The sequence below is a fragment of the Schistocerca piceifrons genome, chromosome 2 (assembly GCF_021461385.2).
Source record: "Schistocerca piceifrons isolate TAMUIC-IGC-003096 chromosome 2, iqSchPice1.1, whole genome shotgun sequence".
In the NCBI taxonomy this organism is placed as follows: domain Eukaryota; kingdom Metazoa; phylum Arthropoda; class Insecta; order Orthoptera; family Acrididae; genus Schistocerca; species Schistocerca piceifrons.
Window position 1 is genome coordinate 1,095,118,904 of NC_060139.1, and position 13,183 is coordinate 1,095,132,086.

The following is a 13,183-nucleotide window of genomic DNA, read 5'->3' on the forward strand; positions in this document are numbered from 1 at the left end:
GTGCTAGCCGTGCACCAAGGCATGTTTAGCCACAGGGTGATACTCATTACCAACAAACACTGTCTGCCTGTGTCCATTCATGCAAATGGACAGTTTGTTGCTGGTCATTCCCACCATCACAGTGTAGGCAGGTCAGTTGGTAAATCACGTGGGTGCTTTCACATGTGGCTCTGCCTTTGATCGTGTACACCTTCCGGGTTACAGGACTGGAGTAGGTGGTGGTAGGAGGGTGCATGGGACAGGTTTTACACCGGGGGCGATTACAAGGATAGGAGCCAGAGGGTAGGGAAGGTGGTTTGGGGATTTCATAGGGATGAACTAACAGGTTACAAAGGTTAGGTGGACGGCGGAAAGACACTCTTGGTGGAGTAGGGAGGATTTCATGAAGGATGGATCTCATTTCAGGGCAGGATTTGAGGAAGTCGTATCCCTGCTGGAGAGCCACATTCAGAGTCTGGTCCAGTCCCGGAAAGTATCCTGTCACAAGTGGGGCACTTTTGTGGTTCTTCTGTGGGGGATTCTGGGTTTGAGGGGATGAGGAAGTGGCTCTGGTTATTTGCTTCTGTACCAGGTCGGAAGGGTAGTTGCGGGATGCGAAAGCTGTTGTCAGGTTGTTGGTGTAATGGTTCAGGGATTCCGGACTGGAGCAGATTCGTTTACCACGAAGACCTAGGCTGTAGGGAAGGGACCGTTTGATGTGGAATGGGTGGCAGCTGTCATAATGGAGGTACTGTTGCTTGTTGGTGGGTTTGATGTGGACGGACTTGAGAAGCTGGCCATAATGGAGGTACAGCTGCCACCCATTCCACATCAAACGGTCCCTTTCCTACAGCCTAGGTCTTCGTGACAAACGAATCTGCTCCAGTCCGGAATCCCTGAACCATTACACCAACAACCTGACAACAGCTTTCACATCCCGCAACTACCCTTCCGACCTGGTACAGAAGCAAATAACCAGAGCCACTTCCTCATCCCCACAAACCCAGAATAACCACAAAAGTGCCCCACTTGTGACAGGATACTTTCCGGGACTGGACCAGACTCTGAATGTGGCTCTCCAGCAGGGATACGACTTCCTCAAATCCTGCCCTGAAATGAGATCCATCCTTCATGAAATCCTCCCTACTCCACCAAGAGTGTCTTTCCACCGTCCACCTAACCTTCGTAACCTGTTAGTTCATCCCTATGAAATCCCCAAACCACCTTCCCTACCCTCTGGCTCCTATCATTGTTACTGCCCCCGGTGTAAAACCTGTCCCATGCACCCTCCTACCACCACCTACTCCAGTCCTGTAACCCGGAAGGTGTACACGATCAAAGGCAGAGCCACATGTGAAAGCAACCACGTGATTTACCAACTGACCTGCCTACACTGTGACGCATTCTATGTGGGAATGACCAGCAACAAACTGTCCATTTGCATGAATGGACACAGGCAGACAGTGTTTGTTGGTAATGAGGATCACCCTGTGGCTAAACATGCCTTGGTGCATGACCAGCACATCTTGGCACAGTGTTACACCACCCGGGTTATCTGGATACTTTCCACCAACACCAACCTATCCGAACTCCGGAGATGGGAACTTGCTCTTCAATATATCCTCTCTTCCCGTTACCCACCAGGCCTCAATCTCCGCTAATTTCAAGTTGCCGCCACTCACACCTCACCTGTCATTCAACATCATCTTTGCCTCTGCACTTACACCTCGACTGACATCTCTGTCCAAACTCTTTGTCTTTAAATATGTCTGCTTGTGTCTGTATATGTGTGGATGGATATGTGTGTGTGTGTGCGAGTGTATACCCGTCCTTTTTTCTCCCTAAGGTAAGTCTTTCCGCTCCCGGGATTGGAATGACTCCTTACCCTCTCCCTTAAAACCCACTTCCTTTCGTCTTCCCCTCTCCTTCCCTCTTTCCTGATGAGGCAACAGTTTGTTGCAAAAGCTTGAATTTTGTGTGTATGTATGTGTCTGTTTGTGTTTCTATCGACCTGCCAGCGCTTTTATTCGTATGATAAGTCACATCATCTTTGTTTTTTTTATATATATATATATATATATATATATATATATATATATATATATATATATAATGGAAGGAAACATTCCACGTGGGAAAAATTATATATAAAAACAAAGATGAGGTGACTTACCGAACAAAAGCGCTGGCAGGTCGATAGACACACAAACAAACACAAACATACACACAAAATTCAAGCTTTCGCAACAAACTGTTGCCTCATCAGGAAAGAGGGAAGGAGAGGGGAAGACGAAAGGAAGTGGGTTTTAAGGGAGAGGGTAAGGAGTCATTCCAACCCCGGGAGCGGAAAGACTTACCTTAGGGGGAAAAAAGGACAGGTATACACTCGCACACACGCACATATCCATGGATGGATATGTGCGTGTGTGCGAGTGTATACCTGTCCTTTTTTCCCCCTAAGGTAAGTCTTTCCGCTCCCGGGATTGGAATGACTCCTTACCCTCTCCCTTAAAACCCACTTCCTTTCGTCTTCCCCTCTCCTTCCCTCTTTCCTGATGAGGCAACAGTTTGTTGCGAAAGCTTGAATTTTGTGTGTATGTTTGTGTTTGTTTGTGTGTCTATCGACCTGCCAGCGCTTTTGTTCGGTAAGTCACCTCATCTTTGTTTTTATATATATATATATATATATATATATATACACATATATATATATAAAAAAACAAAGATGAGGTAACTTACCGAACGAGAGTGCTGGCAGGTCGTCGATAGACACACAAACATACACACAAAATTCAAGCTTTCGCAACAAACTGTTGCCTCATCAGGAAAGAGGGAAGGAGAGGGGAAGACGAAAGGAAGTGGGTTTTAAGGGAGAGGGTAAGGAGTCATTCCAATCCCGGGAGCGGAAAGACTTACCTTAGGGGGAAAAAAGGACAGGTATTCACTCGCACACACGCACACATCCATCCACACATACAGACACAAGCAGACATATTTGGTCTTTAAATATGTCTGCTTGTGCCTGTATGTGTGGATGGATATGTGCGTGTGTGCGAGTGAATACCTGTCCTTTTTTCCCCCTAAGGTAAGTCTTTCCGCTCCCGGGATTGGAATGACTCCTTACCCTCTCCCTTAAAACCCACTTCCTTTCGTCTTCCCCTCTCCTTCCCTCTTTCCTGATGAGGCAACAGTTTGTTGCGAAAGCTTGAATTTTGTGTGTATGTTTGTGTTTGTTTGTGTGTCTATCAACCTGCCAGCGCTTTCGTTCGGTAAGTCACCTCATCTTTGTTTTTATATATAATTTTTCCCACGTGGAATGTTTCCTTCTATTTTTTTATATATATATATATATATATATATATATATATATATATATATATATATCTCTGTGTGTGTGTGCGCGCGTGTGTTACGTTTACTTTCTGAAGAAGGGTTTGACTGAATGCTCAATGTGTAACAGTCTTTTTGTTTTGTCTGTTTGTAACTCAATGTATTAACTTTATGGTGAGTAGTAATCTGTCCTTTCCATAATATTGTTGGCATTAGAGAAATGAGTAGAAGACAGATTTATGATAGAATACCAGTATGATAGTAGGAATGAGGAAGAGAGAGACTAAATGAGTCCTACATTAAAAATCAGGTAGTAATAATGAATGCACAGTCCATAAACTCACATGATATGGAGGAATACTAGAAGAAGGTCTGGAGGTGCCAGAAGATACCAGGTGGATTACACCATGGTCAGACAGAGATTCCGAAAACAGATATTGGATTGTAAGATGTACCCGGGAGCATAGACAGACTCGGATCACAATTTCGTAATGATGGAGAGTGAACCGAATTTTAAGAGAATCAACCAGAAGAACCAATGTGGAAAAAAGTGTTCTAAGGATGAGGAGATGAGCTAGAAAATCTCAAAGGCTGTAGATACTGTTAACAATGAATACCATAATAGTTGGGTTGAATAGAATAGAACTAAAATATCTAAAGACGACAATCATCAGAGTACAGTAATATGTACAAAGAAGGTAACTGCACAGAAAACTTGGGTGACAGAAGACATATTTCAACTGGTCAATGAAAGAAGTTATATTTAAAATTTTTCAGGGAAAGACAGCAATACCACAATAAAATTCACACAGGAAATAAATAAATAGGAAATTCAGGGAAGCCAAGGTGAAGTGGCTGCAAGAGAAAAGCTCATTTGAAGGGCATAAACATTAAGAATTCGACTTTCAAATGCAAAGGAGGGAGTAAATATGTGGAAAGAGAACACTGAAGACCTCTACAAGAGGGAGGAGCATATGATGATGCGGAGAAGAAATGGGAGTACTGAATACATAGGGGATCCAGTATTAGGGTCAGAGTTTAATAGAGCTTTAGAAGACTTGCAATCAAGTAAGGCAAAAGGAATAGACAACATTACTTTGGAATTTCCAAAATTGCTGATGGATGTGGCAGCTAAATGACTGTTCAAGACTATTCAGACTTTCAGGAAGCTACCATCCACAGAATATGAAAGCCCCCAATGACAAATAAGTGCGAGAAGTATTGCCCATCAGCTTAATGGCTCATGCATCCAAGTTGCAATAACTTTTGTACTGTTTTTGGTGGTTTTATCCTTGAATATGTTATTTTTAATGTTCACTGTTATTTTTGCCTTGATCTGCCACTGTTGAATCTTGTTGATTGCATTTTATGACTGCATCAATTGCAATGAGTCATTTATCTACAAAAGTGACGGGAATCTATGTATTCCATTTTTTTTACATGTAATGGCTATCTCTGAAAAAATGTCTGAAAGCATGCATGCATCCAGCACAGTATGGTACTCATATTATAATGAACTAAACTATATCTTAAATGGAAGAATGAGGACAGAGAACCCATCTGCTTTTGCAATAGACTGGATAGTAGCAATGATATTCATCCTGCTTTGTGCTTAAAGCTTTCTCAGTGCATCAACAATGAGACAGTGATGTTAATGTACTTTTATCTGTTGTAGCTGCAAAAGGAAGACTGAAAAAAATATTTATTTTACAGTATCAAGTTGTAAGAAAAGAAAAGGTGTATTAATAAGTAAAGTTTTCAGCAATCTTGACAACTGATTTAGTAATGTGGCATTTCATTTTGCTGTTAAGAAGTGTTGTGGACACATTGGAAATAAATATCAGCCATAAACAAATTGAGAACATTATTCTGCTTACAATCTATCTCAGTAGTACTAGAGAGTCTACATTTAAATAATCAGTAAGTTTCTGGACATCATATTCCATGCAAAATATACTTGGCTGGCATATTTGGAGGATGTCACGGTAAGGTTTCTCACTAGGTATTTTGACAATGTTTGCACATTAGAAGAAAAGGCTATCATCCCAAATAACAATTGCAGAGGTATTTCATTCTTGATCAAATTACTGCTGTGTCATATATGGTGGTGGTGGTGGTTAGTGTTTAACATCCCGTCGACAACGAGGTCATTAGAGACGGAGCGCAAGCTCGGGTTAGGGAAGGATTGGGAAGGAAATCGGCCATGCCCTTTCAAAGGAACCATCCCGGCATTTGCCTGAAACGATTTAGGGAAATCATGGAAAACCTAAATCAGGATGGTTGGAGATGGTATTGAACCGTCGTCCTCCCGAATGAGAGTCCAGTGTGCTAACCACTGCGCCACCTCACTCGGTTGTCATATATGTTTCCACTCTGAATTTGGATCTAAAATGCATAGTTTCAGTGCATCAGAGATCAAGGTGGCACTGCATATGCATTTGGTCTTACCGATTTACTTTTTCATCATTCCCTTCCATCACTGGAGTCAAATTTTGGGAAAAGCATCATACTCAATCTCTCAGAAATCTTATCTACCTATGATGGCACTCCACTGATAATGACATCAACAGCTACGAGATATTAAACTTAAATCTGGTTTTCTACATTTTGTGGCACCATGAGGACATTAAGTTAGATATAACAAATTGTAAAACAGCTTCTGTGTAGGTAACACAAGAGAGCTGCCAGCTGCTCCTAGTAATGTAAGATGCTTTGTTTCCATTTAGTTCTGCAGTAAATTGCATTTCTGGCCATTCCTCATGCACATATGATATACTGCACAACAGTCAGTCATGAAAAACATGGCGTTTTAAGAAGAAAGGGTAGCTACCACTGAATGATCAGGGGCTACGAGTTGAATCAATAACTCATCTTAGCTACTACTGAGTTACACATTTGTAATATATCTACTGAACTACAAAAATTGTGATTTCATTTTTATAATTAATTTAAACTATATAAACAGCAGGGCTTTGTGATAATATACACTGTCAGGTCTATGCTGGCGGTGTCCTTGGTTCACAGTACCCAATATTACATATTCAGAATTTGGTAAAGAAAGGATTCAATTAATGCCAAATTCTGCATAGTTGTTAGACTACTAAAGCAGATGATTAGAGGTTAAATTTTCTCATTGGGTATTATTATATGAATGTTACACAGCCTTTTATATGCCCTAGATCTAAACATTCAGAACATTCTTCTCCACTTGCTCAGACTGGGGAAGATGGTGCCTATATGCTGAGTGTCTGGGACGATGGATATCTTACAAAAACAAGTTAACAGATTCCTCACTTAAGGTTGTGTATCAGCTGTTTATCACTCACTCTGGTATCTGTCTGAACACTGTGATGTTACTGTTGAGGGTATATAGTATGCACCAGTGGTATATGAGTGGCTCGGGATGATGTTATTGATAAAATCACCCATTGACTTACTTGATTAATGTAGAACTTTGGTCACACAGCTTTCCCTTCCAGGAAAAGGATCCGCTATTTCATATTGTGTGTGGTACAATACTTCTGATACATCTTCTTTTTGTTCACGTACTCTTTTACAGGTGATTGTAAAATAAATTTTGTGACACGAGGAAGGTTACTGCCATTTTTAGTTGTAATAAGCACGAACTGTAGTTTCACTACATTTTAATATGGAAAAGAGCACAGTACACCTACAAAACAAAGTACAATAGCTACATTCTGTGCACGGAAACTCATGAAAACATAACTGCTGATGTGATAATGACACTCCACCAAATTGTGTTACAGCCAAAATATCAATTCATTGCATCACAGTCAAAAGATACACTGAAGTGAAGAATTAAGGGACTGTTATATTAAAGTGTGTTCTTGAAGACGAACATCTATTCCTTCCATCCGAACATCATGACAATTTGATCTGAAAGCTGAGATTAATGGCAACATAACCTTGATACAAGAAGTTAGCTGTTTTCACAATAACAAGTAGTAACAACACAGCAAGATCTTTGGGCATGACTGATATCTTTGAACTGAGATAGGATGAGTGTGAGGCAAACTGTAAGGACACCTCATTTCTGACTTTACTGTATTGGTTTTGCAGTTTGCAAAGTAAATATGTTGTGTGTAATGATTGTCTTAGAGATCCTCTAGTCATTCAGTTGCCGAAATCAGAATGGCTTTCTTTGTTTCCACCCACTGGGCACTTCCTCTGCAAACCATGAGAGTTGTGTCACAAATGGCTAAAATTTGTAAGTATTCTACAATATACCTTCGACCTACATGTAACAGATGGCAAACATGTGCAATGGTTCAATACACTTGTTGGAATGTTGGTATGGAAGCAAAGAGAACTTCATCACAGATTTACATGAGGTTAGAGCCTTATTACTAAACAAAACCTGAAGACAGCCAAAGAAAGAAAAAGGAGAGCAATGTGACTAGAGTGTGATGAACTCTAAAGTAAAATATTACCGAATAATCTGTGTAAAAAACCTAAGAAGCTTCAGCCTCACTTAAAATCACTAAGCAGATCAAAATCAGTTACTGTGTGACTCAGTGAATATACTGGTTCTGAAACAGAAAATTATGAAAGAAGACCAAAATACTGAATTCAATCTTCCAAAATTATCTCACTGAGGAAGACTATCATATGTTTTTCTTCTTTCATTCATCACACATATGTTGAGATAAGTAATTGCAGAATCAAAAACTAACATTACTCAACAATGGAAGGTTACCTGGACTGGATGAGCTACCTGTAAGACTATAGATTATGTGAAAAATTTGTTTCTTTAATAGTAGTTTGTTGTAGGTTGCTGGAGAAATGGATGATACAAAGTGGCATGAAAAACACATGCCATTCACATTTTAAAGAAGGGCCATCAGACAGGTGCACAGATTTACAGGCTTATAATTTATCACTGACATCAGTATGTAGCAGAATTATTGAACTAGTAGTTTTATGTTACCATATTATGATCTTCGTGGTCTCTTCTACAAAGATCAACATGGATTAAGCAAACAGGTATTATATGAAACTCACTGCAAAATGAATTTCACAATACCTAGAGTGTCATATACAACAGCATGCAGTTTGATGCCATCTTCATTGATTTCCAGAAGACACTCAATACAGTTCTGCATTCTCATTTAGTGAACAAAATGTGGCCTTGATTGATGATTGGTCCAGATTTGTGACTTGTGTTAAAACTTCCTAGCGGATGGAACTCAACATGTAATTTTTAATAGGGCATGACAATGGGCAGTTGTAAGAGAGAGTGTTGAAAGCTCTATGAGACAGTTCATAGACAGTGCTACTGTCTGTAACAGGAATGCACAGATCGCAGCCCCTTAGATGCATGGGGGCCCCCCACTGTTCTGATCCCCCACCCTTCACCTATCATTCTTGTAAATTCTTGTTTTTACTCATCATTCATTTCCTCCCAGAAAAGGGAGGTAAGGTCTATGTAGAACTTCATTCTTACGAGCCACACCCATCTATCTGACATTGCGGCACAGGGATCTCAATTTGGAATCATAACTCATCTAACAGCACACAATTTTTGAAGTTGTGCAACAAAGCTGTTGCAGCAATAAGAGCTGCATATGAGCCTGCAGGAAATGACATTGTACAGTTGTCAGTGTTTCATGTATTCTACAGACAATATCTTTCATCAAGAGCTTCGTCAACCTACTCATTAGAGTATGGTCATTTTTTTTCAGCTCTTATTTAGACAGAGTGAGGAGTGTGTGGCCCTCAGTACTAGCAAGTTTGTACACCCCTGGTTTATAGCAGTGGTTCTCAACCTGGGGATAACTACCCCCTGATGGGTAAAGTGAAGATTTCTGAGGGGCCTCTCTAAATTAGTTTGTACAAATAATCTCTATTATCAAAATCTCACTACCTTACAATAAATAATACTTCATTATCACCATCATCAGCCATATAATATCCTCTGCTGGATAAAGGCCTTCTCTACATGTTTCCATGAATTGTGATCTTTAGCAGTATGAATCAATATTGCTGCTGCACACATTTCACAAGTATACCTTCTCTGTCTTTTCTTATTTCTTGGAATCCAGAAAATAGCTTCCTTTGGCATTCTACTATCCAGCTTCCTGGGAACTGTGTGGCACACCTCTACGTTTTTCATCACTGTCATAGTTATATCCCTCACTAACAAAGAGATAGAGGGCCTGGCCAGTACTTAGCTCGGTACAGCCGATAGATACACAAAACAGAACAGAAAATTTTCTGTTCTGTTTTGTGTATCTATCGGCTGTACTGAGCTGAGGTAAGTACTGGTCAGCCCCTCTATCTCTTTGTTAGTATTTGTTTCACATCTTTATATGAGATTTTCCATTAATCATTTATATCCCTCACTCTAATCTGTTCCCTAATCCATTTACTTGCTTTCCTCTCTCTCCCAATAATTTGCAACATGCATCTCTCCATATGTTAAAAGATCATATCTCACTGTCATGAGTCAAAATTGCTTACACATACTGTTTGTTATTTTTCTGTGTCATATACATTAAAAGCTTCATTTTGAAAATTTATTTATTTCACCAATATCAGTTTTACTCTACTATTTACTGCTTTTGATGTTCATCCAATGGTAATAATCATTTGCCATCAGTAATAAATTTTAAAAGCAACTGTATTTTCAGATTTGGAAAATTGGCCTGTGTTCTAAGATTGTTCCAGTGGATGAAGGAATATTTTCACATTGTGAAGTTCAAGCCAAAGTACAATTTGCTGGACCTTGTAAAGGTAGCACCCTATAAAAAGATTTTCATACAGTAGAAGTGGTAGGAAGATTTCTTAGGAACACTGATTCCATTTGCCATGAATTACAACTGAAAGTAGACTTTTGACTACCTTTGCAATGAAAATTAAGGTGAAGAACTTGGTACATCACTTACAACATGAAATGGCAGACACCAGAGCAAATATAAAAGAAAGACTGTTATAAATAAGCAAAACCAAGCAACCCATTGACTTATTATTTTTTTGACCAAATATTTTTTTATTTAGTTAAAAAGCAGAAAACAGTTGAGTTTCCATTGTTTGTACTTTATATCTGTACTATAAACAGTTTTTTTCTAATTGCACTGTTATAGTTTTTGCAATCTAACATTTAATTAGATCCCAAACTTTGTATAGGATGTGCATGACATCTGATCCTGTTCAGCAGTAATGGTCTCAGGAATGTTGGGAACCACTGGTTTCAACACCAGGAGACTGTAATGAAATGCAGGGACACCAGCAGAGGCTCAACAACTGGTGTGGGGACTGGCAGTTGACCCCGAGTATAAATAAATGTAACACACTTCATGTAAATAGATGCAGAGATATATTTTTGTTAAATTACACCGCTGGCATCTGTAAAATACCTATCCATATCCATCTGGTCTGACCCTACAAAACTAATTACAGGAAATCAGATACCATGTTGGGATTCATTAGAAGAATATCAACCAAAAGCACTTCATCTACAAAACAAGTTGCTAACAAAACACTCATTTGACCAATTCTTTAGTACCGCACATCAATCTGCAGTCCTTACAATGATGGACTAACAAAAGAGACAGGGAAGATACAAGCATGACAAACATGTTCCATCATGGGATCATTCAGTACAAGAGCATGTGGCAGAAGATGCTATAATAGAAGTGTTGTGCATCACGAAGAGGTCTCCTGTTGAGATTCTGAGAGATTGTTTCAATAGGAGTCAGGCAACATATTACTTCCTTTCAAATATATCGCACAAAATGACCTCAGCGTGAAAATCAGTGAAATTAGAACTTGTATGGTGTTTACCAACAATCATTCTTCCCATGTAATATTCTGAAATGGAACAAGGAAGTGGAAAATAACAGTGCTACCTCCACCATACACCATAAAGTGGCTTGCAAAGTATAGATAGTGTTGGTGAAAAGTTCTTCCATCACCAGGACATGAACTGTCAACTCCAAAATTGTGAACATCTAAATCCACACTCACAAAGCAGCCGTAGGGATTGTACCAGAGAGTTTTTGTTGTACTACATTTATTTCCTTCCCTTTACTATTACACTTGTGGAAGATACATGAGAAGAGACTACTGGAACTCCTGTAATTTTGCCAGCATGATAACTGTAGGAACTTGAAGGAAGTAATATGTTTCTGAATGTGCGCTCTTGGAATCATGTCAATAAGACTCACTACAACAAACAACATATTTCTTAAAGTGTTACCCACAGCAGTTTGTTGACCATTTTTGTAACAGTCTCATGATGACTACATGTATCCATGACAAATTGTGAGGCACCTCTTTGAATCTTTGCCTCTGTTAATCCAACTCGGTAAGGGTCCCAGATTCACTAACAATACTCAGGAATGCAGCCAGGTGATGTAGTTGAGAAACGCCAATATTTCAACAATGTCACTCAGCCGCATTCCCATAAGTTATTTGAGCTTTGTTTACACAAGGAGAAACTTAGGTTTCACGATACTCAAGAAATCATCAAAAAAGTATTTTATACGAGATCTCTTTTGGCATTAATTACACTTTTTTAAGATTCTTCCAATAAATCCAAGTCTGGTATCCACCTACCACATGGCATGATTTATGTTGTTGTTCCACTTTATATTGCTCTCTCTCTCTCTCTCTCTCTCTCTCTCTTTTTCAGTGACTGATGCACATGCACTAACGGGGCTGCCAAGGAGACCAGATATGAAGGATTCATATGGGAAGATTTATTGTCTTAGTCACACAGCAATTTTTAATGCATTATATTTGAAACTATTAAAAATATATGTTTTTAATGGTGAACTAATCATTATTTTTATGAAACTGTCTCTTACATTGTAATGTACATTGGTCAACTGTGAACTGATGTGCCCCCTCCTGCTTCTCCAATTAGACACCCACACAGGTTCTATCAGGCTTTTGGAACTTTCATCTTCCTTTGTCAAGGATAAAAGAGCAATTAGGAAAAGTTGGAAAAGAGGTGCAAGTCCCTCAGACTCCAGGTTGCAAGGGATCTACCAACTGAGAGAACATTGCATTACTTTCAGACAGAAGCATTACAGCTACTTCAATAAATTATGACTAAATGGATCACAGAAACTCACAAAGAATGCATTCATTTCCCCCCATCCAAAAATATACTTACCATTTCTGAGATCTTAATGTTCCCAGGGTACTGAACAGGTCCAGATGACACACATGACTCAATATTTTCAGCATTTTTCATTGATACTTCTAAAGGAACTCGAAATGTTGCGTAGGGGCTTATGCCTTTCCTGTGGGCAGGTGAAACTCTCACTGGTGTAGGCAAGTACACAGACTCCTGTGGTGTTGGACTCAGTGCCACCAGACCATCGTCACTGTCATAAATGGGTGCAACAGTCTTCTTATCTGCTCCTGACATTAAGTCCTCCAATGGCTTATCTGGAAGACATGAAATGTAATTGGTGCAAATCTGTTCCTACAAGAAAACACATCAGAGACATATTTTTCTCACTGGTATGTAAAGGACTACCCAGTTGTACTCCGATTTGCTAAGTTTGATAATTACAATAAAAATAATTGCTTTTAATGTGCTTGTTTTCTAGATGCTATTTTTTCTTTAATTTTGACATAATGGTATGAACTATGTTTTATGGTTAACTGTCATAAAATTTCATACAAGATCTTATGACACCATGACATTTATAGCCTGCTAACAAGAAAATATCAACATATTTATATAGAAGATTATGAATTAGAACAGATTGCTGCTCAACACATGGACAAGGCATTGAGGGGCATCTACATCTACATCTATGTAATTACTTTGCTACTCACAATTAAGTGTTGGCAGAGGGTTCAATGAACCACCTTCAAGCTGTCTCTAATGTTCCACTTT

The 13,183-nt window shown here is 39.3% G+C and overlaps 1 protein-coding gene across 1 annotated transcript in view; it reads right to left on the reverse strand.

Moving 5' to 3' along the window:
- Positions 1 to 12,041: 12,041 nt before the first annotated feature.
- LOC124776157 (Down syndrome cell adhesion molecule-like protein Dscam2) overlaps positions 12,042 to 13,183 on the reverse strand; it is a 111,552-nt gene continuing 110,410 nt past the window's right edge. The window contains exons 9-10 of the mRNA XM_047250997.1: positions 12,449 to 12,726; positions 12,042 to 12,239 (exon numbers count right to left, since the gene is read on the reverse strand). Of these exons, the coding sequence (XP_047106953.1) occupies positions 12,042 to 12,239; positions 12,449 to 12,726 (476 nt within the window). The remainder of the gene's footprint in view (positions 12,240 to 12,448; positions 12,727 to 13,183) is intronic.